This window comes from Lutra lutra, chromosome 4 (genome assembly GCF_902655055.1).
Source record: "Lutra lutra chromosome 4, mLutLut1.2, whole genome shotgun sequence".
Classification (NCBI taxonomy): domain Eukaryota; kingdom Metazoa; phylum Chordata; class Mammalia; order Carnivora; family Mustelidae; genus Lutra; species Lutra lutra.
The window spans coordinates 93,921,967-93,946,810 of record NC_062281.1 but is presented as its reverse complement, the minus strand read 5'-3'; the positions used below and the strand labels follow the sequence as shown (position 1 = coordinate 93,946,810).

Below are 24,844 nucleotides of genomic sequence, written 5' to 3'. Positions count from 1 at the left end.
TAGTCCCTGTTGACCTTTGCCTATAAACTTTGGGATCCATATAGTGCCTACTACAAAGATGAGCTTCTGTTGCAAGCCTTGTGTCTATAGTGGAGCAGAAGCATTCTGCTTTGCTGGATCCTGACTAGTTTCCATTCTTAGAGGACACTGTGGAATATAAGCAAAGGCTTTTCAGAATGAGCATTAAGTGGAGGATTTATTTGACCTATGAACTTTTATTTAACCTTGAATTTATCCCCTTTACATGATATTGGATACCAAGCTGTATATACTTTACTATGAATTCTTCATGAAAAATGAAAATCAGAAAGTCTTAACGGAAAAGAAAACTGAGGTTATTTAGGAGAAAGGTTTTTGTTTTGTTTTGTTTTGGTTTGGTTTTTTTTTTTTTTTTTTTTTACAACTAAAGGGAAAATTGGGGGTGGGATATTTTAAGAGGGAGAAAGGGGGTTAGCCAGCTGCCTGGAGTAGTAGTGATTCTGAGCAAAGAATAATGTAAAATAGAAGAGGGTGGTTGAGTTGGAGGGAGGAGGAAGACAAAACCCAGGAAAATACCGGGAGAGGGAGGGAGAAAAGGAGAAACATTTTAAGGTTAGAAACTGAGGACAGTGACAATGGAGCGGCTAGGAAGACCAAAAAAAAAAAAAAAAAAAAAAAAAAAAAAAGAGTGCTGTCTAGGAATGAAAAGGTTTCCAGGTTGAGAGAGAATGGGTTGAGGAGAGGGTGAAGAGGCAGTGGCGGGTGTCTGTGGGCGAGGGACAGAAGCAATCTGGGCGGAGCAGGTGGCAGAGGCAGCCGCGGAGGAGGCCTGGTCCTTCCGGGTTTCCGCCACCATCCATGCCCGGAGGATGCTCCTTGGCAGTGCGGGAAGACCGTAGGAAAGCCGAGCAGGGACGGTAACCGGGACTGGTGCGGCCGGGCCCAGAAAATCCATGAAGAGGACCGACAGCGGGTCCTGCTGCCACCGCCGCTGCGATTGCAGCTGTTGCTGCCGCGCGTCCAGCTGGGCGCACTACGCGCCTTACTGGTCCGGGGACGCGGCGCGAGCCCCACAGCCCTCGCGGCAGTCTCCTGGCCCCGAGCGACGGCTGCCCGATCCGGCCAGGAGCTGGGCAGCGGCGGCCGAGGAGGAAGAGGCAGCCGCGGCGGCCGCACCCTGGATGAGGTAAGAGCACCGCAGGAGCACTGCGGGAGCCGGGGATGCTGCGGTCTGCGCCGGGAGCTGCGGCGCGCGGTGCGCTGGGCAGGAGCACCGCTCCGGGAGCTGAGACCTAAGAGGCTGGAATCCCCAGGCGCCTGAGAGGGTTGGCGCCAAGTGTCCTTAGCTTGGAGAAGGTTGGAGGGTACCGGGGAGACTGCGTGGGATGATGCGGCTGGTGGCGGGGGAGAGAGGAAGAAGAGCCGGGGGCGGGGGGCTTGCCTAGAAATAAAGGTGTGACGCTGGATTGTACGGGGCTAAGGCTTGGGAAACGCGTCTTTCTCCCAAGGTCTTTGCTTGGTGTGTGTAGACACCCGCTTTGTTGGTGCAGATGAAGTTGAGGCCATGCTTGTTGGGTTGAGTCAAAGGAAAGATGAACACATGATGCAGAAGGCCATGCCAGGGTGGAAGCCTAAGGGAAAGCAGAAGAGGACAGAGGATCAGGAAATGCGCGCGGGTGTCCAGTTGAAGGAGTACCCACGGCTTTCTCTTACACACACCCACCCCTTTTTCTATAGGTATAGTTTTTATTTATCCAAGATACACACGGGAGGGGCCAGGGGGAGGCGTTGGTGATGGTTCTTTCTTCCTAGGCTACCTCTCTTGCCCTGCAGAGCTGGAGCCATGCCTGTTGGCCGATGAGGCCGTGCAGGACAAGCTCCTCTTAAACCCAGCCCCTCCTTTTGCGCAGAGATGGAAGACCGGGCAGATTAGGCCTGCATTTTCTTCATGTAGCCTCGGTAGGACAAAAATCTGCCATGCATATGATTTTTCGGAGAAGAGACAGATTGTGCTACTGCCTTTTTTTTTTTTTTTGAAATAAGCATTTCTTGGCTTAGCATTTTCAGCTTACTCTTTTATGGGAACCCAGTACTCATAAATCATACTACAAGGCAATGATGTCTTCAGTCTCTAAGCTGCCATTAACCAACTGGGATGTGAAAAAGTAACTTCATTTCTCTAGGCCTCAGTTTCCTATGCATAAAATCACAATATTTTTTTAAAGAATTTATTTATTTATTTGACAGAGAGAGAACAGTGAGAGAGGAAACACAAGTAGGGGGAGTGGGAGAGGGAGAAGCAGGCTTCCCGCTGAGTGGGAAGCTGGATGTGGGGCTCAGTCCCAGGACCCTAAGATCATGACCTTGAGCCGAAGGCAGATGCTTAACTGACTGAGCCACCCAGGCACCCCTAAAAATCACAATTTTTTGAGGATTAATTACAGAACTAAATATTAATGAAAACTCTTTTCTATGTTTAGGACTCTGTTATTTGTGAACTAGGAAACTAGTTTATTCACACTTAATTGTATTTATTCATTACACTGTCCACTGTGAGAAAACTGAGTCAAAGGCAATCAGTTAATAGTGCTTAAAGAAATTAGATTTCTATTAAGAAACTCGTAAAAAAAATTACTGCTTTAAGAAGGAATTGAGGTAACACGTAAAACTAATATAACATTGTCTTTTAACTAATCAGAATTAAAATAAAAACTTAAAAAAGGCGGGGTGTCTGGACATGCCTGGGTGGCTCAGTCACTAAGCGTTAGCCTTCAGCTGGGTCATGATCCCAGGGTCCAGAGTTGGAAGCCCATGTCAGGCTTCCTGCTCAGTGGGGAGTCTGCTTGCCTTCTCCCTCTTCCCTTCCCCCATGCTCATGCTCATGCTCAAGCTCTTGCTCTCTCTCAAATAAATAAAGTCTTAAAAAACAAACAAACAAACAAACAAACGAACGAACAACTGGGGCACCTGGGTCCCTCAGTTGTTTAAGCATCTGCTTTTGGCTCAGATCAAGATCTTGGGGTCCTGGGATCTTGCCTGGCCCTGGGTTCCCTTCTCAGTGGAGAGCCTGCTTCTCCCTCTCTCTCTGCAGCTCCCCCTTGCTTGTGCTTTCTCTCTCATACACTCTCTATCAAATAAATAAAGTCTTTTTAAAAAAAGTTTTTTAATCTTAAAAAAAAGAAGGAATAATGAGGCAAGAATTATTCATTATTTGATTTTTTATAACATGGAATTTTAGCTCAACAATTACTTTTTTTTTAACATGTATACCTCTGTGGTATTGGATATTTTCTTTTTTTTAAAAATTTTTAATTTTTTTAAAAGATTTTATTTATTTATTTGACAGAGAGATATCACAAGTAGACAGAGAGGCAGGCAGAGAGAGAGAGAGAGAGGGAAGCAGGCTCCCTGCTGAGCAGAGAGCCCGATGCGGGACTCGATCCCAGGACCCTAAGATCATGACCTGAGCCGAAGGCAGTGGCTTAACCCACTGAGCCACCCAGGCGCCCAGTATTGGATATTTTCTACAGACTACTTTGGATTTTTTTTTTAAGCTTGAAACAAAAAAATTTCATCTGCATATGAATTTATGACATAAAGTCTTAACTGCTTTATATGCACTAGAGTGAATTCTTTTCATCAAAAGGAGCATTGCTATTGCAAATTTAAAATGGATTAGGACTCCTTTATAAAGATGTGATTTTTTCTTACTATCTTTGGTAACAAAAAGTTTATAGGGTTAGCATTTGGTTCTCTACACTGTGGTTTAATTGTTAAAATACATAGCACACTTTCATTATTTCCTTAATGGTTATTCATCTGACAAACCTCTACCTTCTCCCTAGTTGATATAGTGACAAGCCTTGAAACGTTTTTAAATATTTCAGGAATTCCCAAACATAAACAGTGTCAGGAACTTCACTGAGGTTGGTGCTACTCTGGCCCTCATTTAAAAAATCAGTTCTCTGGGGGCGTCTGGGTAGCTCAGTTGGTTAAGCATTGGACTCATGATTTCGGCTCAGGTCGTGATCCCAGGGTCTTGAGCTTGAGCCCTGTGTCAGCTCCGCACTGCCCCCACCTATCTATCTATCTATCTATCTATCTATCTATCTATCTATCTATCTATCTATCATCTATCTATTTATTTATCTATAGGCTCCACACCCATTGAAAATGGGGTTTGAGATCAAGAGCTGCATGCTCTACCAACTGTGTCAGCAGGGCACCCTTTTAAAACTTTCAAAAACAGGGGCACCTGGGTGGCTCAGTGGGTTAAGCTGCTGCCTTCGGCTCGGGTCATGATCTCAGAGTCCTGGGATCGAGCTCCGCATCGGGCTCTCTGCTCAGCAGGGGGCCTGCTTCCTCCTCTCTCTCTCTCTGCCTGCCTCTCTGCCTGCTTGTGATCTCTCTGTCAAATAAATAAATAAAATCTTTAAAAAAAATAAATAAAACTTTCAAAAACATACCTGTCTTATCTATAGTATTAGAGGTTTATGAATCTAAGAGGCTTGTACTGGGGAAGGTCTGGTTTGGGTGTCCAGTTTTCTAACTATCAAATTAACTAAAAAATGGAAGAAAATACCTCTACACATTATCCGGATTCAGATAGTTCTGTGATTGATTGAACAGCGTGGTGGACACCAGTACAGACTTGGATAAAACTACCCTCAGGTAGTTCAGAATCTAGAGCTTGTAAACTGTGCTCTTCTAACTGTAGTATGGAGTAAATGTAGCAGAAAGATAATGGTGGAAATGATAAATAAATAAACAAATAAATGAAAGGAAAGCAGACTTCAGGCAAAGCAGACTGTGTCCCAAGAGGTCATACAAAGTGACATTATCTTGGAAAATATGTTAGAATCTGGTCTTTACCTTGTTGCATCTGTTTCTTAGGCTGGTATTAAATTCACAAGACTATGATATAAATCCAGAATGGCAAATTATTATAATGAGGATTTATTATCAAAAATTAAAATAAGGATCCCTCATATCTCAGGGAACTAGACCCTCTTCTGTTACTTAGTGAGTTCTCTTGGTATACTCGCTGTGTTTGAAAAACAAATTATAAGCAAAAGGCTGTTTGTAAAATGAATTAAGAACAAGGGAAAGTAATCAGTGCATTCCAGATTTTAAAAAAATTTAAAGCTTTAAACAGAGTTAACAGGGGATACAAACAGGTTCTTTCTTCCCCAGATGGTGATTGTCATTCATGATCAACCTCTCTCCTTATGTACTTCTTTTTTTTCTATTTCTGACATGCTAGTATTTTCAGTTAGGTAATAATAATCTGTTTGGCCTGGGAATCCTTGTGTCCATTTCAAGTGATGGTGCATCTTTTATCTGAACCAGTTTGTCTTAATGGTAAAGTTTACATTTCAGACGTCTAAGCTCACTTTCTTTTGGTAAAATTCATGATAGGAGTAGGTAAGTGGGGTGGCATTTTGTTAGAGCCACTACGTGCTGGCAATATGAGCCAGGTAATTAATGGCTACTGAAGGTGATATTAAGAAGCAGAGGACCAGCGAGGGCTTCACATATACACAAGAGGTGAATTCTGTCTGGCCCAACAAAACAGTGAATCCAGGGTTGGATGGGAGGCAAATTTTAGCAGAAGGACAAAAACAAATGTACCACCCTGGGAAAATGCTTTCTTGAAATGAGACCCATGCTGTGATAGAACTTTTCAATGAGGATTTAATTTATAAGTGATTCTCTTTTAAGTATGCAGTTGTTTAAAAGGAGGAATTAAGTGAGTTGCTAGCTGATGGCAACTGCCTCAGGTGCATTTTCGAACCCTAGCAGATTTCGTGTTCTAGGTAGATAGCCTAGAACCAGCAGACAACTGTGGGGAGGAATCATGTCAGAGAAGGTTACATTTCTAACATCGAACTTCAACCAGTATGTCTTTAGCCATCTCTCTTTTTGTCATTATTATTTTATTACTGCTTTATTGAGATATAGTTGACATAAAACAAACTGGGCAAATTTATAGTGTACAATTTGAAATTTTTTGACATAAGTCTCTATCTGTGAAATTATCACATGCTCATCATCCCAAAAAGTTTCCTTCTTCTCTTTTATAATCCCTCTCCTGGCTCTTCTTGCTCTCCACTAACACACAGGTAATCAACCACTGAATTGCTTTCTGTCACTATATGTTAGTTTGCATTTTCTAGAAATTTATGTAAATGGAATCATATAGCAGGTACTTCTTGTTTTTGCCTAGCTTCTTTCATTCAGTATAATTATTTTGAGATTTATCCATGATGTCATGGGTATCAATAGTTCATTTTCTTTTGTTGCTGAGTGCTATTCCCTTGTATGAATATGCACAGTTTATTAATTCACCAGCTGTCTTGTTGTTTCCAGTTTTTGGCTATGAGGCTTCAAGGCCCCAAAGACATTGAAGTACATCACAGGTGAATGTGACAACGGCAATCTCTTCTTTTGTAGAGGATGGGGGAGGGGACATGCAAGGCAAACTCTGGAGACTCAATACTGAGGTTAGGAATTGGGGGCCCATCCAGAGAGCCTCAGGAGGAGGACTTGCAGCACTCTCAGAAGCAGTCCCTGGACTGCTTGGCGTTGGCACCACATGTGTCCTTCAGCCATTCGCAGAAAAGATCTTCATCTTTCTTTAGCATCAGAAACTGGCCAAGGACCACATAGCCACATAGGACTATAAGCCCCTTTCCTCCAGCTTCTTGCCCAGAACTTCACCAATCCTGGCCAGGCTCCCCTCTGACTTTCCTCTGTGGGCGCTCCCACAAAGTCACGGTGCTCTGGGGAGGTTGTTATCTTGATCAGCTTAATTAGCAGCTCCTGATTCTATATGTATGGCTCCTCCTGCCACCCGAGTGCTCCCGCAGATACCTCTTCCCACTCTACACTGCCTTGATCACAGCTGTTCTTTTTAAGTTTTAAGATCATGTAGTGTAAGTCCTCCAGTTTTGTCCTTCTTATTTAAAATCATTTTGGCTCTTCTAGGTCCTTTGTATTCTCATACACATTTAAGAATCCACTCGTCAGTATAGATAAAAATCCTGTTGGTAGTTTGAGAGGGAGCATGTTGAGCCTCTAGATTAATTTGGAGAGAACTGATACTGTTTTTAAAGATTTTGTTTATTTGACAGAGAGAGTGAGAGAGCATAAGCCGGGGGAGCAGAAGGAGAGGGAGAAGCAGGCTCCTTGCCGAGAAGGGAGCCCAACGTGGGGCTCCATTCCAGGACCCTGGGATCATGACCTAGGCGAAGGCAAACGCTTAACCATCTGAGGCACCCAGACACCCTGAGAATTGATATTTTAACAATATTAAGGAGCGCCTGGGTGACTCAGTTGGCTTAGCAACTGCCTTCACCTCAGGTGATCCTGGAGTCCCGGGATCAAGTCCCACATCAGGCTCCCTGCTCAGCAGGGAGTCTGCTTCTCTCTCTGACCTCCCCTTCTAGTGCTTTCTCTCGCTCTCAAATAAAAAACAACAACAATATTGAGTCTCCTGATCCATAAACATAGCACATATCTCCATTTATTTAGGTTAGTGGCTCTCAATTGTGCCTCACAAGGGACATATGACAGTATCTGGACACATTTTTGTTTATCGTAACTCAGGGCAAGGGTGATGGGACATCTAGCAGATGGAGGTAAAGAATGCTGGTAAGCATTCTACAATGCACAATAATATTTCTCACAATGAAGAATTATCCAATCCAATTGGATATTTGGAATTATCCAATCCAAAATAATAATATTAATAATAATAATTATATATAATATAGTATATCACATATATTAATAATAAATTATATAATATAATATATAATATAGCATACTATATTATATATTATAATTATAATTATTATTAGTATTATGTCTTTAATTTCTCTCACCAATGTTCTATGTTTTTAGTGTACACTGTTTATGTATCTTAGAGACACTTATGCCTAAATTCTTGATATTTTTAATTCTGTTATAAATGATAACATCTTAAAAATTTCAATTTCTGATTATTCATTGCTACTTTATATTGCTCTTTTTATATTGATTTTGTATCCTTTAGCTTTGCTAAATCCACTGTTTAGTTCTAATATATTTTTTAATAGATCCATAGAATTTTCTACATGATGATGTCATCCCCCCATAAAAGAGATAAAATTTTATTCCTCTTTCCAATCTTTATGTCTGTATTTATTTATTTGTTTGTTTGTTTTTCCTTGTCATACTAGCTAGAACCTCCAGCACAAAATTAAGTTGAAATAGTAAGAGCAAAGATCTTTGCCTTGTTCCTGATCTTAGGAGGAAGGCATTCATTCAGTCTTTTACCATTATGAATGATATAAAAACCTGTAGGTTTTTCATAGGTACCTTTTATCATGTTGAGGAAGTTCCCTTCTATTCCTAGTTTCCTGAGAGTTTTCATTAGGAATGGATGTCTAATTACACATCTGTTGAGATTACTGTATCATTTTTCTTTTCTTATATTGTTGATTTGGTGAATTACACCAATTGACTTAAGAATGTTAAAATCAACATTGGGCACCTGGGATAAATTCCACTTAGTTATGATATACTATACTTTTTATATATTGTTGGACTAGATCTGCTAAAATTTTGTTAAGAAGATCTGCATCTGTGTTCATGAGCGATATTGGTTTGTGTTTATATCTTCATTTATGTCTTTGCCCAAATTTTGTATAAGGATAATGTTGACCTCCAAAAATGAGTTGGGAAGTATTCCCATCCCTTCAATATTGGGAGAGAGTTTGGGTAGAAATTGCATTATTTCTTCCTTAAATCTTTGATTATATTCACTAGGAAAGACTTTTAAGCCTAGTTTTTCTTTGTGCAAAGCTTTTAAACTACAAATTCAATTTCCTTTTTTATTTATATTTACTTATTTATTTGTCAGAGAGAGAAAGAACACAAGCAGGAGGAATGGGAGGCAGAGGAAGAAGCAGGCTTCCTGCTGAGCAAGGAGCCTGAGGTGGGTTCAATCCCAGGACCCTGGGATCACAACCTGAGCTGAAGGCAGATGCTTAACTGACTGAGCCACCCAGGCATCCCCAAATTCAATTTCCTTAATAAATATAGTATGATTTGGTTTATCTCTTTCTTCTGGGGAAAGTTTTGCTAATTTGTGTAGTCCAAGAAATTTATTCAATTTTTAAAACATTTATTTATTTTAGAGAGAGTACTTGAATAGGGTGAGGGGTAGGGGAGAGGGGGAAGCAGACTCCCTGCTGAGCAGGGAGCCCAATTTGGGGCTCAATCCCAGGACCCTGAGATCGTGACCTGAGCTGAAACCATGAGTTGGATGCTTAACTAACCTAGCCACCAAGGTACCTGAAATGTGTTCATTTTATCTAAGTTGTCAACTTTATTGCCATCAACTTTTCAGTTTTGAAAATTGAAATATGAATTTATCTGTGTTTTTTTTTAAGATTTTATTTATTTATTTGACAGACAGAGATCACAAGTAGGCAGAGAGAGAGAAAGGAGGAAGTAGGCTCCCTGCTGAGGAGAGAGCCCCATGCAGGGCTCAATCCCAGGACCTCGGGGTCATGAACTGAGCCGAAGGCAGAGCTTTAACCCACTGAGCCACCCAGGCGCCCCATGAATTTTCTCTCTCTCTCTTTTTTTTTTAAAGATTTTATTTATTTGATGGGTTAAGCCGCTGCCTTTGGCTCGGGTCATGATTCCAGCTTCCTGGGATCGCATCCCGCATCAGGCTCCTTGATCGGCGGGGAGCCTTTTTCTCTCTCTGCTTCTGCCTGCCACTCTCTGCCTGCTTGTGCGAGCTATCTCTCTCCCTCTCTCTGACAAATAAATAAATAAATAAATAAAATCCTTTAAAAAAAAAGAAACTTATAAAAAAGAGATTTTATTTATTTGAGAGAGAAATCGAGAAGAGCACAAGAGGAAGAAGAGGGAGAGAGGGAGAGGGAAAAGCAGACTCCCTGCTGAACAGGGAGCCCAGTGTCACAGGGGCTCCTTCCCACGACCCTGGGATCATGACCTGAGTGGAAGGCAGACACAGCTGACTGAGCCACCCATGCACCCCCAAAATACAGTTTTTTATTAGTCCTTTGATATTTGTAGACTCTATAGTGATATAATCTTTCTCATTCCCAATAGTGTTTGTGTCTTCTCTTTTTGTTTAGAAAAATTTGACTAGAAGTGTACTAGTTTTATTTACCTTTTCAGAAAACCGGCTTTGCTTTATTAATTTCTCTATTGTTTTTCTGTTTTTAGTTTATTTGCTTTACCCCTGATCCTTATTGTTTTCTTTCTTCTACTTACCTTGAATTTCATTTGCTCCTCCACTTCCAGTTTCTTAAAGTGGATGCTTGGATCATTGATTTAAGAACTTTCTTTTCCAATACAGGTGTTTTAGTGCCATGAATTTCATTCCAAGTACTGCATTAACTCTATCCCACAAATTTTGATATCTCATGAATTCATCTTCATTCAGTTTAAAATGCTTTCCCATTTCACTTTTAGTTTTTTCTTTGCTCTGTGGGTTAGAAGAGTGTTTAATTTTAAGACATTTGCGGATTTTTCAGACTTCTTTCTGCTATTGATTTCTAATTTAATTCTGTCATGGTCTCATATGATTTGAATTCTTTTTTTTTTTTTTTTTTAGATTTCATTTATTTATTTATTTGTCAGGGGAGAGAGAGAGAGAGCGAGCATGCAGAAGCAGGGAGAGTGGCAGGCAGAGGCAGAGAGAGAAGCAGGCTCCCTGGCTCCCTGCAGAGCAAGGAGCCCAATGCGGGACTCGATCCCTGGACCCTGAGATCATGGCCTGAGCCAAAGGCAGCGGCTTAACCAACTGAGCCACCCAGGCGTCCTGCATGATTTGAATTCTTTTAAATTTGTTGAGAATTGTTTTATGGCCCCGATTATGATCTGTCTTGGTAAATGTTCCTTGTGCACTGGAAAAGAATATGTGTCCTGCTGCTGTTGAGGGGTGTGTTTTATAAAAATCAGTTAGATCAAGTAGATTCATTATGTTATTCAAGTTTTCCATATCATGTGTCTATTTTTTTAATCATTATTGAGAGAGGTATATTGAAATTCATTAATACAAATTTTGAATTTATTTCTCTTTGATTCATGTCTTTTGCTTCTTGTATAAAGCGAGATTTACTAGGTACATAGCTTCTCAGTGAGTTACTATTCTCCTTTTTTATTTTTATTTATTTTTTTAGAGATTTTATTTATTTGACAGATAGAGAGAGAAAGAGTGAGAGAAGGAACACAAGCAAGGGGATTAGGAGAGGGAGAAGCAGGCTTCCTGCCCAGCAGGGAGCCCAATGCAGGGCTCAAACCCAGGATCCTGGATCATGCCTGAGCTGAAGGCAGCCCTTAACCGCTTAAACCGTCTGAGCCACCCAGGCACCCTTCTCCTTTTATTTAATTTTTTCTTTAAAATGCTAAACTCAATGATTTATCCTAAGTTGTGTGAAATATTATATTCAAGAATGACGAAACTTGGGCAATCCTGTTGGGACCCCTCTCACTCTTGAAAGCTTTTTTTGTATCGTCACTTAATAAACTTCTATCACTTTACTCAAAAAAAAAAAGAACACTGAAACTTTTTTTATGTCACTCAAAAGTTAATTGAAACATCTGAAAGGAATTGATGTTATAAAAACATTAAAATATTAATTGTTACAGAGCAAATAGATTTTTATTTTATATTATATTATGAAATATAATATATTTTTTATTAGCTTATTATATTTCCATTTTGAAAATAAAATGTAACCAGAAGAGTCAAAGTAGGTGGTTTTGGCATTTCTAAAGCACAAAAAGTTTTTTAATGAACACTTCCCAATACTGTGCTAGAGGCAGAGTTAATCCATTTCTAGATAAGCTGGTCTCTTCGTTATACTTTGTGGCAAACAACTAGGGCACCACCCACAGTTCTGAAATTCAATCTGTAGTACCACATTCTTCCAGAAGGTTGGCTCCTAGAACTGGTGATGTAAAGAAAAGAAGTAGCTGCATGAACCTTTGGAGGACTAAGCCTTGGGAAGATAAGCAATGAGATAATAATACTTTTCTAAATTGGATCAGCATCATTTGACCTGCCATGGACATGAGTTTAAAATGGTTTTTTGGCCCTGTCCCTACAATGTGGCGATTCCATTTATCCCTTACCAAATGCAGCTACCATGGGTTATATCTCCAGTGCCCACTGTGGTTTATAAATCCTAATATTTTCATTAATCTGAAAGGAAAATCTTTTAACTTTGAAGGATACCCAAGAGAGCTTTATTACACTTTAGAATTTGAAAATACCCTGAAATTTGTCCTTTAAAAACATCTTTGTACTTTTTCTGTGCTATAAAATTCTTTGAAACTTATCTATCTTAATAGAAACGATACTTAAATTTTAAAGAACAAACTCTAGTTAGTACCAATATGACATTAAGGAAAAGTGAAGGTATAAACTTTTTTTTTTTGCCTATTTGCTGGAGTGAAGTAAGATAGAAAGTAAAGAAAAAGTCCTAAAGCTTTCCAAAATGGAAGATTAATTTTAAGTATATAATCATGTTCCTATCTCCTATTACTGATACCGTTTTTGTGTAAATGAATACTGCTGCTACCTGTAAACTCTCTTTGGACAATAAGCAAGGGCTCATTTTGTTTCTCTTTTCTCTGGGAACACTGTCTATGTTGCCTGATCACCAGTGCCTAAAAATCATTGTTTAATATATTGTTTGATTTTTTAGTTATTTCTGTCAACAGTGAGGGGAAATAAATATGACTTCATGCTGTCTGGAAGTAGCAGTATCTCTTTAGGTACCTTTCAGATTAGTAGTTTTCAACCCTGACTACACATTAGAATTATCTGTGGTTGGGGAGGAAGTTTTAAAAATGGATGTACAAGCTCTATTCCAGAGCAATTCAGTAAGATTCTTTTAGATTGAGGGGTGCCTGGTGGCTCAGTTGGTTAAGCGGCTGCCTTTGGCTCAGGTCATGGTCCTGGAGTCCCAGGATTGAGTTCCGAATCAGGCTCCCTGCTCAGCAAGGAGTCTTGCTTCTCCGTCTGCCCACCCCCCCATGCTCTCTCTCTCTCAAGTAAATAAATAAAATCTTAAAAAAGAAAGATTCTTTTAGATTGAGACCCTAGCATCAGTATGCCTTAAAAACACTGATTTTTCTCATGTACAGCAGGGTTAAAGAACACTAGATTTTAAAAAAACTATTGCATTTAGGGACCTGGGCGGCTCAGTTGGTTAAGCCTCTGACTTTTGATTTTGGCTCAGGTCATGATCTCAGGGTTGTGAGATCGAGCCCCACATTGGGCTCCACACTGTGCTTCAAGCCTGCTTAAGATGCTCTCTTCCTCTCCCTCTGCCCATCCCCCCAGCTAGCACACAGACACACACACACACACACACACACACACACACACACTCTCTCTCTCTCTCTCTCTCTCCTTCTAAAAAAAAAAAGGAAGAAAGAAAAACAATAAGAACTATTGCATTTATAAACAATTCTGAGAGATGTTTGTGTTCTGTCACTCCAACCAAGACATGTGGCGGGGTGGGGGGTTTGGTGCTATAGAAACTTCTGAAGCAGAGAACTGTCATATTTAGATCTTTGCTTTAGAATTGTAAGTGTGACAACTGTATGGGAGATGGGGTTATGTGGGTTGAGTGAAGACACAGGGCATCATTGAGAAGCTACTCAGGGTCAGAAGCAATGATGGCCTGCTTGACCTTGGGCAGTAGTAGTGGGGAAGGTGAAGAAGGGATGCATTAGAGAATTTCTAAAGTAGAATTGATAGGACTTGCTGATCAAAAGGGAGGAAACAAGAGTTACTCTTAAATTTCTAGGTCATCATGGCAGGAATAATATTATCATTAACTGAGATAGATAATATGGTAGGAGAAGCAGATATCAGGGAAATGAATTACTCCAGTTTGGGACATCTGAAAGGAGGTGACTTGTAGAACCATCTCTGACATTTAAGTTTTTCTGAGCCATAGGAAAGAGAAAACATTCAGAAGCAAATCTTCTGAATGTGCTGTATGATTTTTACTCTTTATTTGATGTAGGTTAATACTAAAATCTATTTACATTTCTTGTATATGCATCAGTTAATATTACAATAGTAGATGTAGATGACAAAGTCAAGGATTTTTGCAAAGATTTGTTAATGCCTCTTTTTTTTTTCTTTGCCTTTGGGGGCATTCATTTCTCCCCTTTATGGACAATAGCCTATATTTCCTTTAGAGAATTACCTTTTTCCCATTGTTTATTTTATTTTTTAATTTTATTTTTTATAAACATATATTTTTATCCCCAGGGGTACAGGTCTGCGAATCGCCAGGTTTACACACTTCACAGCACTCACCATAGCACATACCCTCCCCAATATCCATAACCCCACCCCCCGTCTCCCAACCCTCCTCCCCCAATCAACCCTCAGTTTGTTTTGTGAGATTAAGAGTCACTTATGGTTTGTCTCCCTCCCAATCCCATCTTGTTTCATTTACTCTTCTCCTACCCCCTTAACCCCCTATGTTGCATCTCCTCTCCCTCATATCAGGGAGATCATATGATAGTTGTCTTTCTCCGATTGACTTATTTCGCTAAGCATGATACCCTCTAGTTCCATCCACGTCGTCGCAAATGGCAAGATTTCATTTCTTTTGATGGCTGCTAGTATTCCATTGTGTATATATACCACATCTTCTTTATCCATTCGTCTGTTGATGGACATCTAGGTTCTTTCCATAGTTTGGCTATTGTAGACATTGCTGCTATAAACATTCGGGTGCACGTGCCCCTTCGGATCACTACGTTTGTCTCTTTAGGGTAAATACCCAGCAGAGCAATTGCTGGGTCATAGGGTAGTTCTATTTTCAACATTTTGAGGAACCTCCATGCTGTTTTCCAGAGTGGTTGCACCAGCTTGCATTCCCACCAACAGTGTAGGAGGGTTCCCCTTTCTCCGCATCCTCGCCAGCATCTGTCATTTCCTGACTTGTTCATTTTAGCCATTCTGACTGGTGTGAGGTGATATCTCATTGTGGTTTTGATTTGTATTTCCCTGATGCCAAGTGATATGGAGCACTTTTTCATGTGTCTGTTGGCCATCTGGATGTCTTCTTTGCAGAAATGTCTGTTCATGTCCTCTGCCCATTTCTTGATTGGATTATTTGTTCTTTGGGTGTTGAGTTGCTAAGTTCTTTATAGATTTTGGACACTAGCCCTTTATCTGATATGTCATTTGCAAATATCTTCTCCCATTCTGTCAGTTGTCTTTTGGTTTTGTTCACTGTTTCCTTTGCTGTGCAAAAGCTTTTGATCTTGATAAAATCCCAATAGTTCATTTTTGCCCTTGCTTCCCTTGCCTTTGGTGATGTTCCTAGGAAGATGTTGCTGCGGCTGAGGTCGAAGAGGTTGCTGCCTGTGTTCTCCTCAAGGATTTTGATGGATTCCTTTCTCACATTGAGATCCTTCATCCATTTTGAGTCTATTTTCGTGTGTGGTGTAAGGAAATGATCCAATTTCATTTTTCTGCATGTGGCTGTCCAATTTTCCCAACACCATTTATTGAAGAGGCTGTCTTTGTTCCATTGGACATTCTTTCCTGCTTTGTCGAAGATGAGTTGACCATAGAGTTGAGGGTCTATTTCTGGGCTCTCCATTCTGTTCCATTGATCTATGTGTCTGTTTTTGTGCCAGTACCATGCTATCTTGATGATGACAGCTTTGTAATAGAGCTTGAAGTCCGGAATTGTGATGCCACCAACTTTGGCTTTCTTTTTCAATATTCCTTTGGCTGTTCGAGGTCTTTTCTGGTTCCATATAAATTTTAGGATTATTTGTTCCATTTCTTTGAAAAAAAAATGGATGGTACTTTGATAGGAATTGCATTAAATGTGTAGATTGCTTTAGGTAGCATAGACATTTCACAATATTTATTCTTCCAATCCAGGAGCATGGAACATTTTTCCATTTCTTTGTGTCTTCCTCAATTTCTTTCATGAGTACTTTATAGTTTTCTGTGTATAGATTCTTAGTCTCTTTGGTTAGGTTTATTCCTAGGTATCTTATAGTTTTAGGTGCAATTGTAAATGGGATGGACTCCTTAATTTCTCTTTCTTCTGTCTTGTTGTTGGTGTAGAGAAATGCAACTGATTTCTGTGCATTGATTTTATATCCTGACACTTTACTGAATTCCTGTACCAGTTCTAGCAGTTTTGGAGTGGAGTCTTTTGGATTTTCCACATATAGTATCATATCATCTGCAAAGAGTGATAGTTTGACGTCTTCTTTGCCGATTTGGATGCCTTTAATTTCCTTTTGTTGTCTGATTGCTGAGGCTAGGACTTCTAGTACTATGTTGAATAGCAGTGGTGATAACGGACATCCCTGCCGTGTTCCTGACCTTAGCGGAAAAGCTTTCAGTTTTTCTCCGTTGAGAATGATATTTGCGGTGGGTTTTTCATAGATGGCTTTGATAATATTGAGGTATGTGCCGTCTATCCCTACACTTTGAAGAGTTTTGATCAGGAAGGGATGCTGTACTTTGTCAAAATGCGTTTTCAGCATCTATGGAGAGTATCATATGGTTCTTGTTCTTCTTTTATTAATGTGTTGTATCACATTGATTGATTTGCGGATGTTGAACCAACCTTGCAGCCCTGGAATAAATCCCACTTGGTCGTGGTGAATAATCCTTTTAACGTACCGTTGAATCCTATTGGCTAGTATTTTGGCGAGAATTTTTGCATCTGTGTTCATCAAGGATATTGGTCTGTAGTTCTCTTTTTTGTTGGGATCCTTGTCTGGTTTTGGGATCAAGGTGATGCTGGCCTCATAAAATGAGTTTGGAAGTTTTCCTTCCATTTCTATTTTTTGGAACAGTTTCAGGAGAATAGGAATTAGTTCTTCTTTAAATGTTTGGTAGAAATTCCACCGGGAAGCCATCTGGCCCTGGGCTTTTGTTTGTTTGGAGATTTTTTGATGACTGCTTCAATCTCCTTACTGGTTATGGTCTGTTCAGGCTTTCCATTTCTTCCTGGTTCAGTTGTGGTAGTTTATATGTCTCTAGGAATGCATCCATTTCTTCCAGATTGTCAAATTTGTTGGCGTAGAGTTGCTCATAGTATGTTCTTATAATTGTCTGTATTTCTTTGGTGTTGGTTGTGATCTCTCCTCTTTCATTCATGATTTTATTTATTTAGGTCCTTTCTCTTTTCTTTTTGATAAGTCTGGCCAGGGGTTTATCAATCTTATTAATTCTTTCAAAGAACCAGCTCCTAGTTTCGTTGATTTGTTCTATTGTTTTTTGGTTTCTATTTCATTGATTTCTGCTCTGATCTTTATGATTTCTTTTCTCCTGCTAGGTTTAGGGTTTCTTTCGTGTTCTTTCTCCAGCTCCTTTAGGTGTAGGGTTAGGTTGTGTACCTGAGACCTTTCTTGTTTCTTGAGAAAGGCTTGTACCGCTATATATTTTCCTCTCAGGACTGCCTTTGTTGTGTCCCACAGTTTCTGAACCGTTGTGTTTTCATTATCATTTGTTTCTATAAATTTTTTCGATTCTTCTTTAATTTCCTGGTTGACCCATTCATTCTTTAGAAGGATGCTGTTTAGTCTCCATGAATTTGGGTTCTTTCCAAATTTCCTCTTGTTATTGAGTTCTAGCTTCAGAGCATTGTGGTCTGAAAATATGCAGGGAATGATCCCAATCTTTTGTACTGGTTGAGACTTGATTTAGGACCAAGAATGTGATCTATTCTGGAGAATGTTCCATGTGCACTAGAGAAGAATGTGTATTCTGTTGCTTTGGTATGAAATGTTCTGAATATATCTGTGATGTCCATCTGGTCCAGTGTGTCATTTAAGGCCTTTATTTCCTTGTTGATCTTTTGCTTGGATGATCTGTCCATTTCAGTGAGGGGAGTGTTAAAATCCCCTACTATTATTGTATTATTGTTGATGTGTTTCTTTGATTTTGTTATTAATTGGTTTATATAGTTGGCTGCTCCCACGTTAGGGGCATAGATATTTAAAATTGTTAGATCTTCTTGTTGGACAGTTCCTTGAGTATGATATAGTGTCCTTCCTCATCTCTTATTATAGTCTTTGGCTTAAAATCTAATTGATCTGATATAAGGATTGCCACTCCTGCTTTCTTCTGATGTCCATTAGCATGGTAAATTCTCTTCCACCCCCTCACTTTAAACCTGGAGGTGTCTTCGGGTTTAAGATGAGTTTCTTGTAGGCAACATATAGATGGGTTTTGTTTTTTTATCCATTCTGATTCCCTGTGTCTTTTGATTGGGGCATTTAGCCCATTAACATTCAGGGTAAGTATTGAGAGATATGAATTTAGTGCCATTGTATTGCCTGTAAGGTGACTGTTATTGTATATTGTCTCTGTTTCTTTCTGATCTACTTCTTTTAGGGTCTGTCTTTGCTTAGAGGACCCCTTTCAATATTTCCTGTAGAGCTGGTTTGGTATTTGCAAATTCTTTCAGTTTTCGTTTGTCCTGGAAGCTTTCAATCTCTCCTTCTATTTTCAATGATAGCCTAGCTGGATATAGTATTCTTGGCTGCATGTTTTTCTCATTTAGTACTCTGAATATATCATGCCAGCTCTTTCTGGCCTGCCAGGTCTCTGTGGATAAGTCTGCTGCCAATCTAATATTTTTACCATTGTACGTTACAGACTTCTTTTCCTGGGCTGCTTTCAGGATCTTTTCTTTGTCACTAAGACTTGTAAATTTTACAATTAGGTGACGGGGTGTGGACCTATTCTTATTGATTTTGAGGGGGGTTCTCTGAACCTCCTGGATTTTGATGCTTGTTCCCTTTGCCATATTGGGGAAATTCTCTCCAATAATTCTCTCCAACATACCTTCTGCTCCCCTCTCTGTTTCTCTTCTTCTGGAATCCCAATTATTCTAATGTTGTTTCGTCTTATGGTGTCACTTATCTCTCGAATTCTCCCCTCGTGGTCCAGTAGCTGTTTGTCCCTCTTTTGCTCAGCTTCTTTATTCTCTGTCATTTGGTCTTCTATATCGCTAATTCTTTCTTCTGCCTCATTTATCCTAGCAGTGAGAGCCTCCATTTTTGATTGCACCTCATTAATAGCTTTTTTTATTTCAACTTGGTTAGATTTTAGTTCTTTTATTTCTCCAGAAAGGGCTTTTATATCTCCCGAGAGGGTTGCTTTAATATCTTCCATGCCTTTTTCAAGCCCGGCTAGAACCTTGAGAATCGTCATTCTGAACTCTATATCTGACATATTACCAATGTCTGTATTGATTAGGTCCCTAGCCTTTGGTACTGCTTCTTGTTCTTTTTTTTTTTGTTGTGAATTGAAACTGCACTCCTTGGTAGGTGAACTTGGTCCTGGCTGGGTTTCTCGTTGATCTTCTGGGGGAGGGGCCTGTTGTAGTGATTCTCAAGTGTCTTTGCCCCAGGCGGAGTTGCACCGCCCTTACCTGGGGCCGGGCTGAGTAATCCGCTCGGGTTTGCTGGGTTTGCTTTCAGGAGCTTTTGTTCCCTGAGCGCTTTCCATAGAGTTCTGGAAGACGGGAATGAAGATGGCGGCCTCCCGGGCTCCGGCCCGGAGGAGCCGAGAGCTCGGGGCCCCACTCCTCAGTGTGCCCTCAGAGAACAGCGCCCAATTACTCCTGTCACCCTGGCCTCCGGCCGCGCTCCGAGCTGACCGAGCCTGAGACCGGTTCAAGGTAACCCCGAGCTGAGAGCTCACTCCTCGGCTCTGTCTCTGTAGCCGGCTTCCCCGTTCTAATACCGGTAAGCTCTGTGACACTCAGACACCCCCGATCCTTCTGTGACCCTGCGGGACCTGAGGCCACGCTGACCCCGTGTGGGCTTCACCCCGGTTAAGCCTCTGGAGCGATGTCCCTCAGCGGAACAGACTTTTAAAAGTCCTGATTTTGTGCTCTGCTGCTCCGCCGCTCGCCGGGAGCCAGCCCCTCCCCCTGCGGTCTATCTTCCAGTCGCTTTGGATTCACTTCTCCGCCAGTCCTACCTTTCAGATAGTGGTTGATTTTCTGTTTCTAGAATTACTGTTCTTCTCTTCAATCTCCCGTTGGATTTGTAGATGTTTGCAATCTTTAGATAAGCTATTTAGCTGATCTCCCGCTACCTGAAGTAGTCTCAGCCTGCTACTTCTCCGCCATCTTGACTCCTCCCTCCTTTCCCATTGTTTATTAAAGGAAAGGTCAATTAAGATCTCCTAACTACATGATGCTGACGAGACCCAGACTAGGACAATCTGACTCTCTTCATAAGATCACATCTTCAGTGAAGCCACATAAAGTGGAAAAATGGCTAGAACCAGGTATTCCCTGGGTCCTTATTGTTTCTTCTGCCCTTTCTGAGCCTATTCTTTTGAGTCTTCAATCCTCCCTTTGATTCTGTGGGACTTCTCTTCCAGTAATCTTTTTTTTAAAGGAAAAACAAAACAAACAAAAAAACCAGGGCATCTGGGTGGCTCACTCAGTTTAGCTCTGCCTTTGGCTCAGATCATGACCCAGCCCCTCATGGGGCTCCCTGCTCAGCGGGGGGTCTGCTTCTCCCTCTCCTTCTGCTGTTCCCCCTGCTTATGCTCTCTGGCTCTCTCTATGTCTCTGTCAAATGAATAAATAAAAATCTTAAAAAAAATAAATTTAGCCAAAGTTGGCCCATTCATCTTTTCAAAAAGTATGTCTGGAATTCCAGGAATAATTTTGGGTTTTGGAAGAGAATAAAGAGCAAGATTACCGTATAAAGGCTCCACCCTCACAAGCTTAAGTCTAATGAAGTTGTAGGAATGGTGAGGAGAGACACAGTAAACAAGTGAATATAAATACAAGAAAGTGATTTCTCATGTTCATAAGCTTTATAAGGAAAATTTTTAAAAATCATTAATTGGTGAGGGATCGAGCAAGTGGTAAGAGAACTGCCATTGTGAACCCCTAGGTCCAAAGAAGCTGGGGGTGTTTGAGGAACACAAGGAAGACCAGAGCAGCAGAAGCATGCTGAACAGAGGGAGAGTGGCAGGGGATGAGGGCAAGAGGTGGGCTGAGATCTTGTAGGCCATGGTAGGAAGGTAACCACCTTTTATTCTAAGGACATTGGGAAAGCATCGCAGGGTTTGAAGCATAAGCATAATGTGATCCGGAAAATGTTTAAAAATATCCCTCTGCTGTTGTAGAAGAGACTTTAGGAGAACCAGAGCAGAAGCAAAGGAGGCTGCTTTGAAGATTGTTGCAGGAAGTAGACCAGATATGAGATATCAGGGATTCATATTGTGGTGGTAGCAGTCAGGCTGGCAAGAAGTGAATGGAGTCAAAATAAGTTTTGGAAGTAGAGCCAGCAGAATTCGATGGTGTATTGGATGAGGGGAATGACGTTTAAGAAGGAGGTATCGCAGAGTACCTGGGTGGCTCAGTTGTTTAAGTGTCTGCCTTCTGCTCAGGTCATGATCCCAGGGTCCTGATATATCGATTCCCACATCGGGCTCCATGCTCAGTGGGAAGCCTGCTTCTCCCACCCTTCTGCCTGTTGCCCCCACCCCCCAGCTTGTGCTCTCTTTCTGTGTCAAATAAATGGATACAACTTTTTAAAAAATCTTTAAAAATTTTTGTTTAAAAAAAAAGGAGATATCACAGGCCTTTTTAAAAAGAATAATTTAAACCCAAAATTGCTCTAAGAAAATTAAGTCTATTTAAACAAAAAATTTTTTTATGTTGATGAAAGAAAAGATTAATTTTCCCCCACGGTGTCAGGAATTAGTTCAGGGATAGGGACGCACTTGAGTCAAACAGGATTTTTTGGGGGCCTCCTGAAAAACACAGCCTCTCTTCTAATGCATGAGAGCCTCAGAGAGAATGTCGGGTCTCCTGGGATGTAATTCACTACCTTGCAGTTGCTGAAAATAAAATCAGAACAGAAAATGATGGAGATGGAGGAAGACGACTTCACTGTTGGAGTCTCTGGATTAGGCTGTATTTGAAACCTCTGGTTGAAGTTTTTTTTAACTTCAAAACTTAATTGAAGTTTTTCCCCCACTCGTTATGGGGGTGGCAGTGGTTAGGTGATGTGGGACAGGGATGGAGTTCTCTTCAACAACAAGGACTCTGGATGATAGAAAAAATACCTTCACAGAGGATTGCATATGATGACCAGATGGAGATAAATAAAGGGGATTAATACTAGATCTCACAAGAGTTCCGAACAGAATTCTGTGAGTTAGATTTTGATCACTGACATTCATGGCAGCTGCAGTATCATTGTTGTGATTATTGTGTGTATAATTTATGTCACTAATAATTTTTATCACGCGCTTGCTACATGCCAAGCCATATCTGAAGTAATTTATAAGCATAATCTCATTTAGTCCTCAGTACAACTCTGTGAGAAAGATGTTATTATTATCCCCATCTTTTATAGAAAGGTTAAATACTGAGACACCATGACCAACTAGGTGCTCAATGTATGTTTCATTTGCATTGCTGTAATTATTTTTGTCCATCTTGCTTTTAAAATGTTTATTTTCGATGACCCTAGATTTTCTTTTTCTTCAAAAACAAACCAAAACAATAACAAAAAGCCTTTGCTAGAGTTTGGACAAAAATGGTCTGGTCTCCAAATTAGCGTAAGTGTAAAATGTCATCTGTTTTGATATAATAAGCTCCATTATTAACATTCGACCTTGTGAGGATTTGCTTTCTAATTCATATGGTATAAGTCCTGAAAGCAAGGAGAAATGAAGGACCTGTTTAAAACAAAAAGGAGCATACCTGGACGTGACTGAAAATCTATCAAAAAAGCATCAGAGTTCCATATTCAGGTTAATAAAAATGGGTGAATTGTACATATCAAAGGAGAATCTGGGACACTGTTCAAATAACAAAGACTTAAAGCAAACTGGGCTTCCTGCCCAGAACAATAGGCACATGAATTCACAGAATGGGGTGGGGGGGCATTTTGTCTACTGTGTGTGTGCTCACCGTACACTCACATTCAACTGTACAACATTAGCTCACAGAAAGTGGAACCAATAAAAGAAATGTCAACATAAACCAGTGACCTTTGTGTACAAACAGAAACAGGACCATATTTTAGCATCCTTCTTGTCTCCATAATATTCAAATCTACATAGCATCTTTTTGCCTCCTTGCTATATAAATCTTGACTTTGGAATCTCCAACTGCAACTCAAATGTACAGCTTTATTATAATCTCACCAAGAAAGGTTTTCATGGGGGCACCTGGGTGGCTCAGCTGGTTAAGTGTTTGCCTGTATTCGGCTCAGGTCATGAGCTAGGGGTCTTGGGATCCAGCACCTGCATAGGGCTCCCTGCTCAGCGGAAAGTGTGCCTCTTCCTTTGATCCTCCCTGCCCCCCACCCCTGCTGCGTGCTCTCGCTCTCTCTCTCCAATAAAATAAAGTAAAATAAAATTAAATAGAAAGGTTTTTATGAATTGCATCTATCTTCTAAAAGAAAAAAAATATTCTTAGTCATAATTAAAAGCACATTCTGGGGGGCGCCTGGGTGGCTCAGTGGGTTAAGCCGCTGCCTTCAGCTCAGGTCATGATCTCAGAGTCCTGGGATCGAGCCCCGCATCGGGCTCTCTGCTCAGCAGGGAGCCTGCTTCCTCCTCTCTCTCTGCCTGCCTCTCTGCCTGCTTGTGATCTCTCTGTCAAATTAATAAATAAAATCTTTAAAAAAAAAAAGCACATTCTGGAAAGAGAATGCTTAGGCAATGTATTATACAGAATGGTCTTATACAAGTACTATTTATTGCTCCCTTAATTTTCACCATAAATCTAGGTCCTACTGTGCAGCCTTAAATAAGTTCTCCAAGAATAATAGCTTCTTTGTGAATGGGTGGGCTGGGTCTCTAACTCTGTAGCATCACCTTGGATTGAGGGTAAGTTTAGGAGTCTGTGTATCAGTTGTCCATTGCTGCATAGCAAATTACCTCAAAACTTAGTGGCTGTGATGGTGAATTGTATGTGTCAACTTGACTGTCACTTCCTGGGGTGCCCAGATATTTGGTGAAACATTATTCCTGGGTGAGTTGGTGAGGTATTTCCAGAAGAGATTAGCAATTGAAATTGGCAGACTGAGTAAGGCAGATTGCCTTCTCCACTGTAAATGGGCACCATCCAATCCCTTGAGGGTCTAAATAGAACAAAAAGACAGAGGTAGGGAGAATTTGCTCCCCCTGCCTGAGTGCAGGAGTGGGCACCCTGGGTTTTATACCATGGGCACCCTGGTTCTGAGAACAGCATCAGTTTTCCTGGGTCTTCAGCTTCCAGACAGCAGATAATGGGATTTCCAGTCTCCACAGTTGCATGAGCCAACCCCTTATAGTAAATCTGTTTCCAGTACCAAGAGTGTGATTACCAGGGATTAGTAGGGGCTACCCTAGAAAGTGCCTACCACATTCTGCATCCATTATAGAAACTCCTGGAAATTAGAGGAACACCAGGATTTATTCCTTTCCTTCCTTCCTTTTGTAATGAGGCCTATTACAAATCAAGCACAAAAAAAGAAAGGATGAATGGAACCATAGCTGAGGCCAAAGACTATGCCAAGCTATTTCCATCTGTATCCACAGTACAAAAAACATCAGACTCTGCTTGCTCAGTCAGCCCTCCAAGCATCCCTGGAAGACATTGCCAGCAAGGGCTGGTTCTGGCTATCTTCTAGGATGGCTTAAGGGTTGAGGAGGTCAATGTCTGGACAGTGTAATCTGTTTGCAGCACAAGAGGTACGCTGGTCGGAAAGCTCTGCCTTAGATAAACTATTGGGAAACCACCTTGTATTTTTTTTTTTATTTTTTTTTTAAATTTTATTTTTTATAAACATATAT

General features: G+C 40.7%; 1 protein-coding gene across 2 annotated transcripts in view; it reads left to right on the top strand.

The window, feature by feature from the left end:
* Positions 1-917: 917 nt before the first annotated feature.
* PDE4DIP (phosphodiesterase 4D interacting protein) overlaps positions 918-24,844 on the top strand; it is a 217,960-nt gene continuing 194,033 nt past the window's right edge. For both annotated transcript variants that reach the window (XM_047728748.1, XM_047728741.1), the window contains exon 1: positions 918-1,165. In XM_047728748.1, coding sequence (XP_047584704.1) covers positions 933-1,165 — 233 coding nt within the window. In that variant the 5' untranslated portion in view covers positions 918-932. The remainder of the gene's footprint in view (positions 1,166-24,844) is intronic.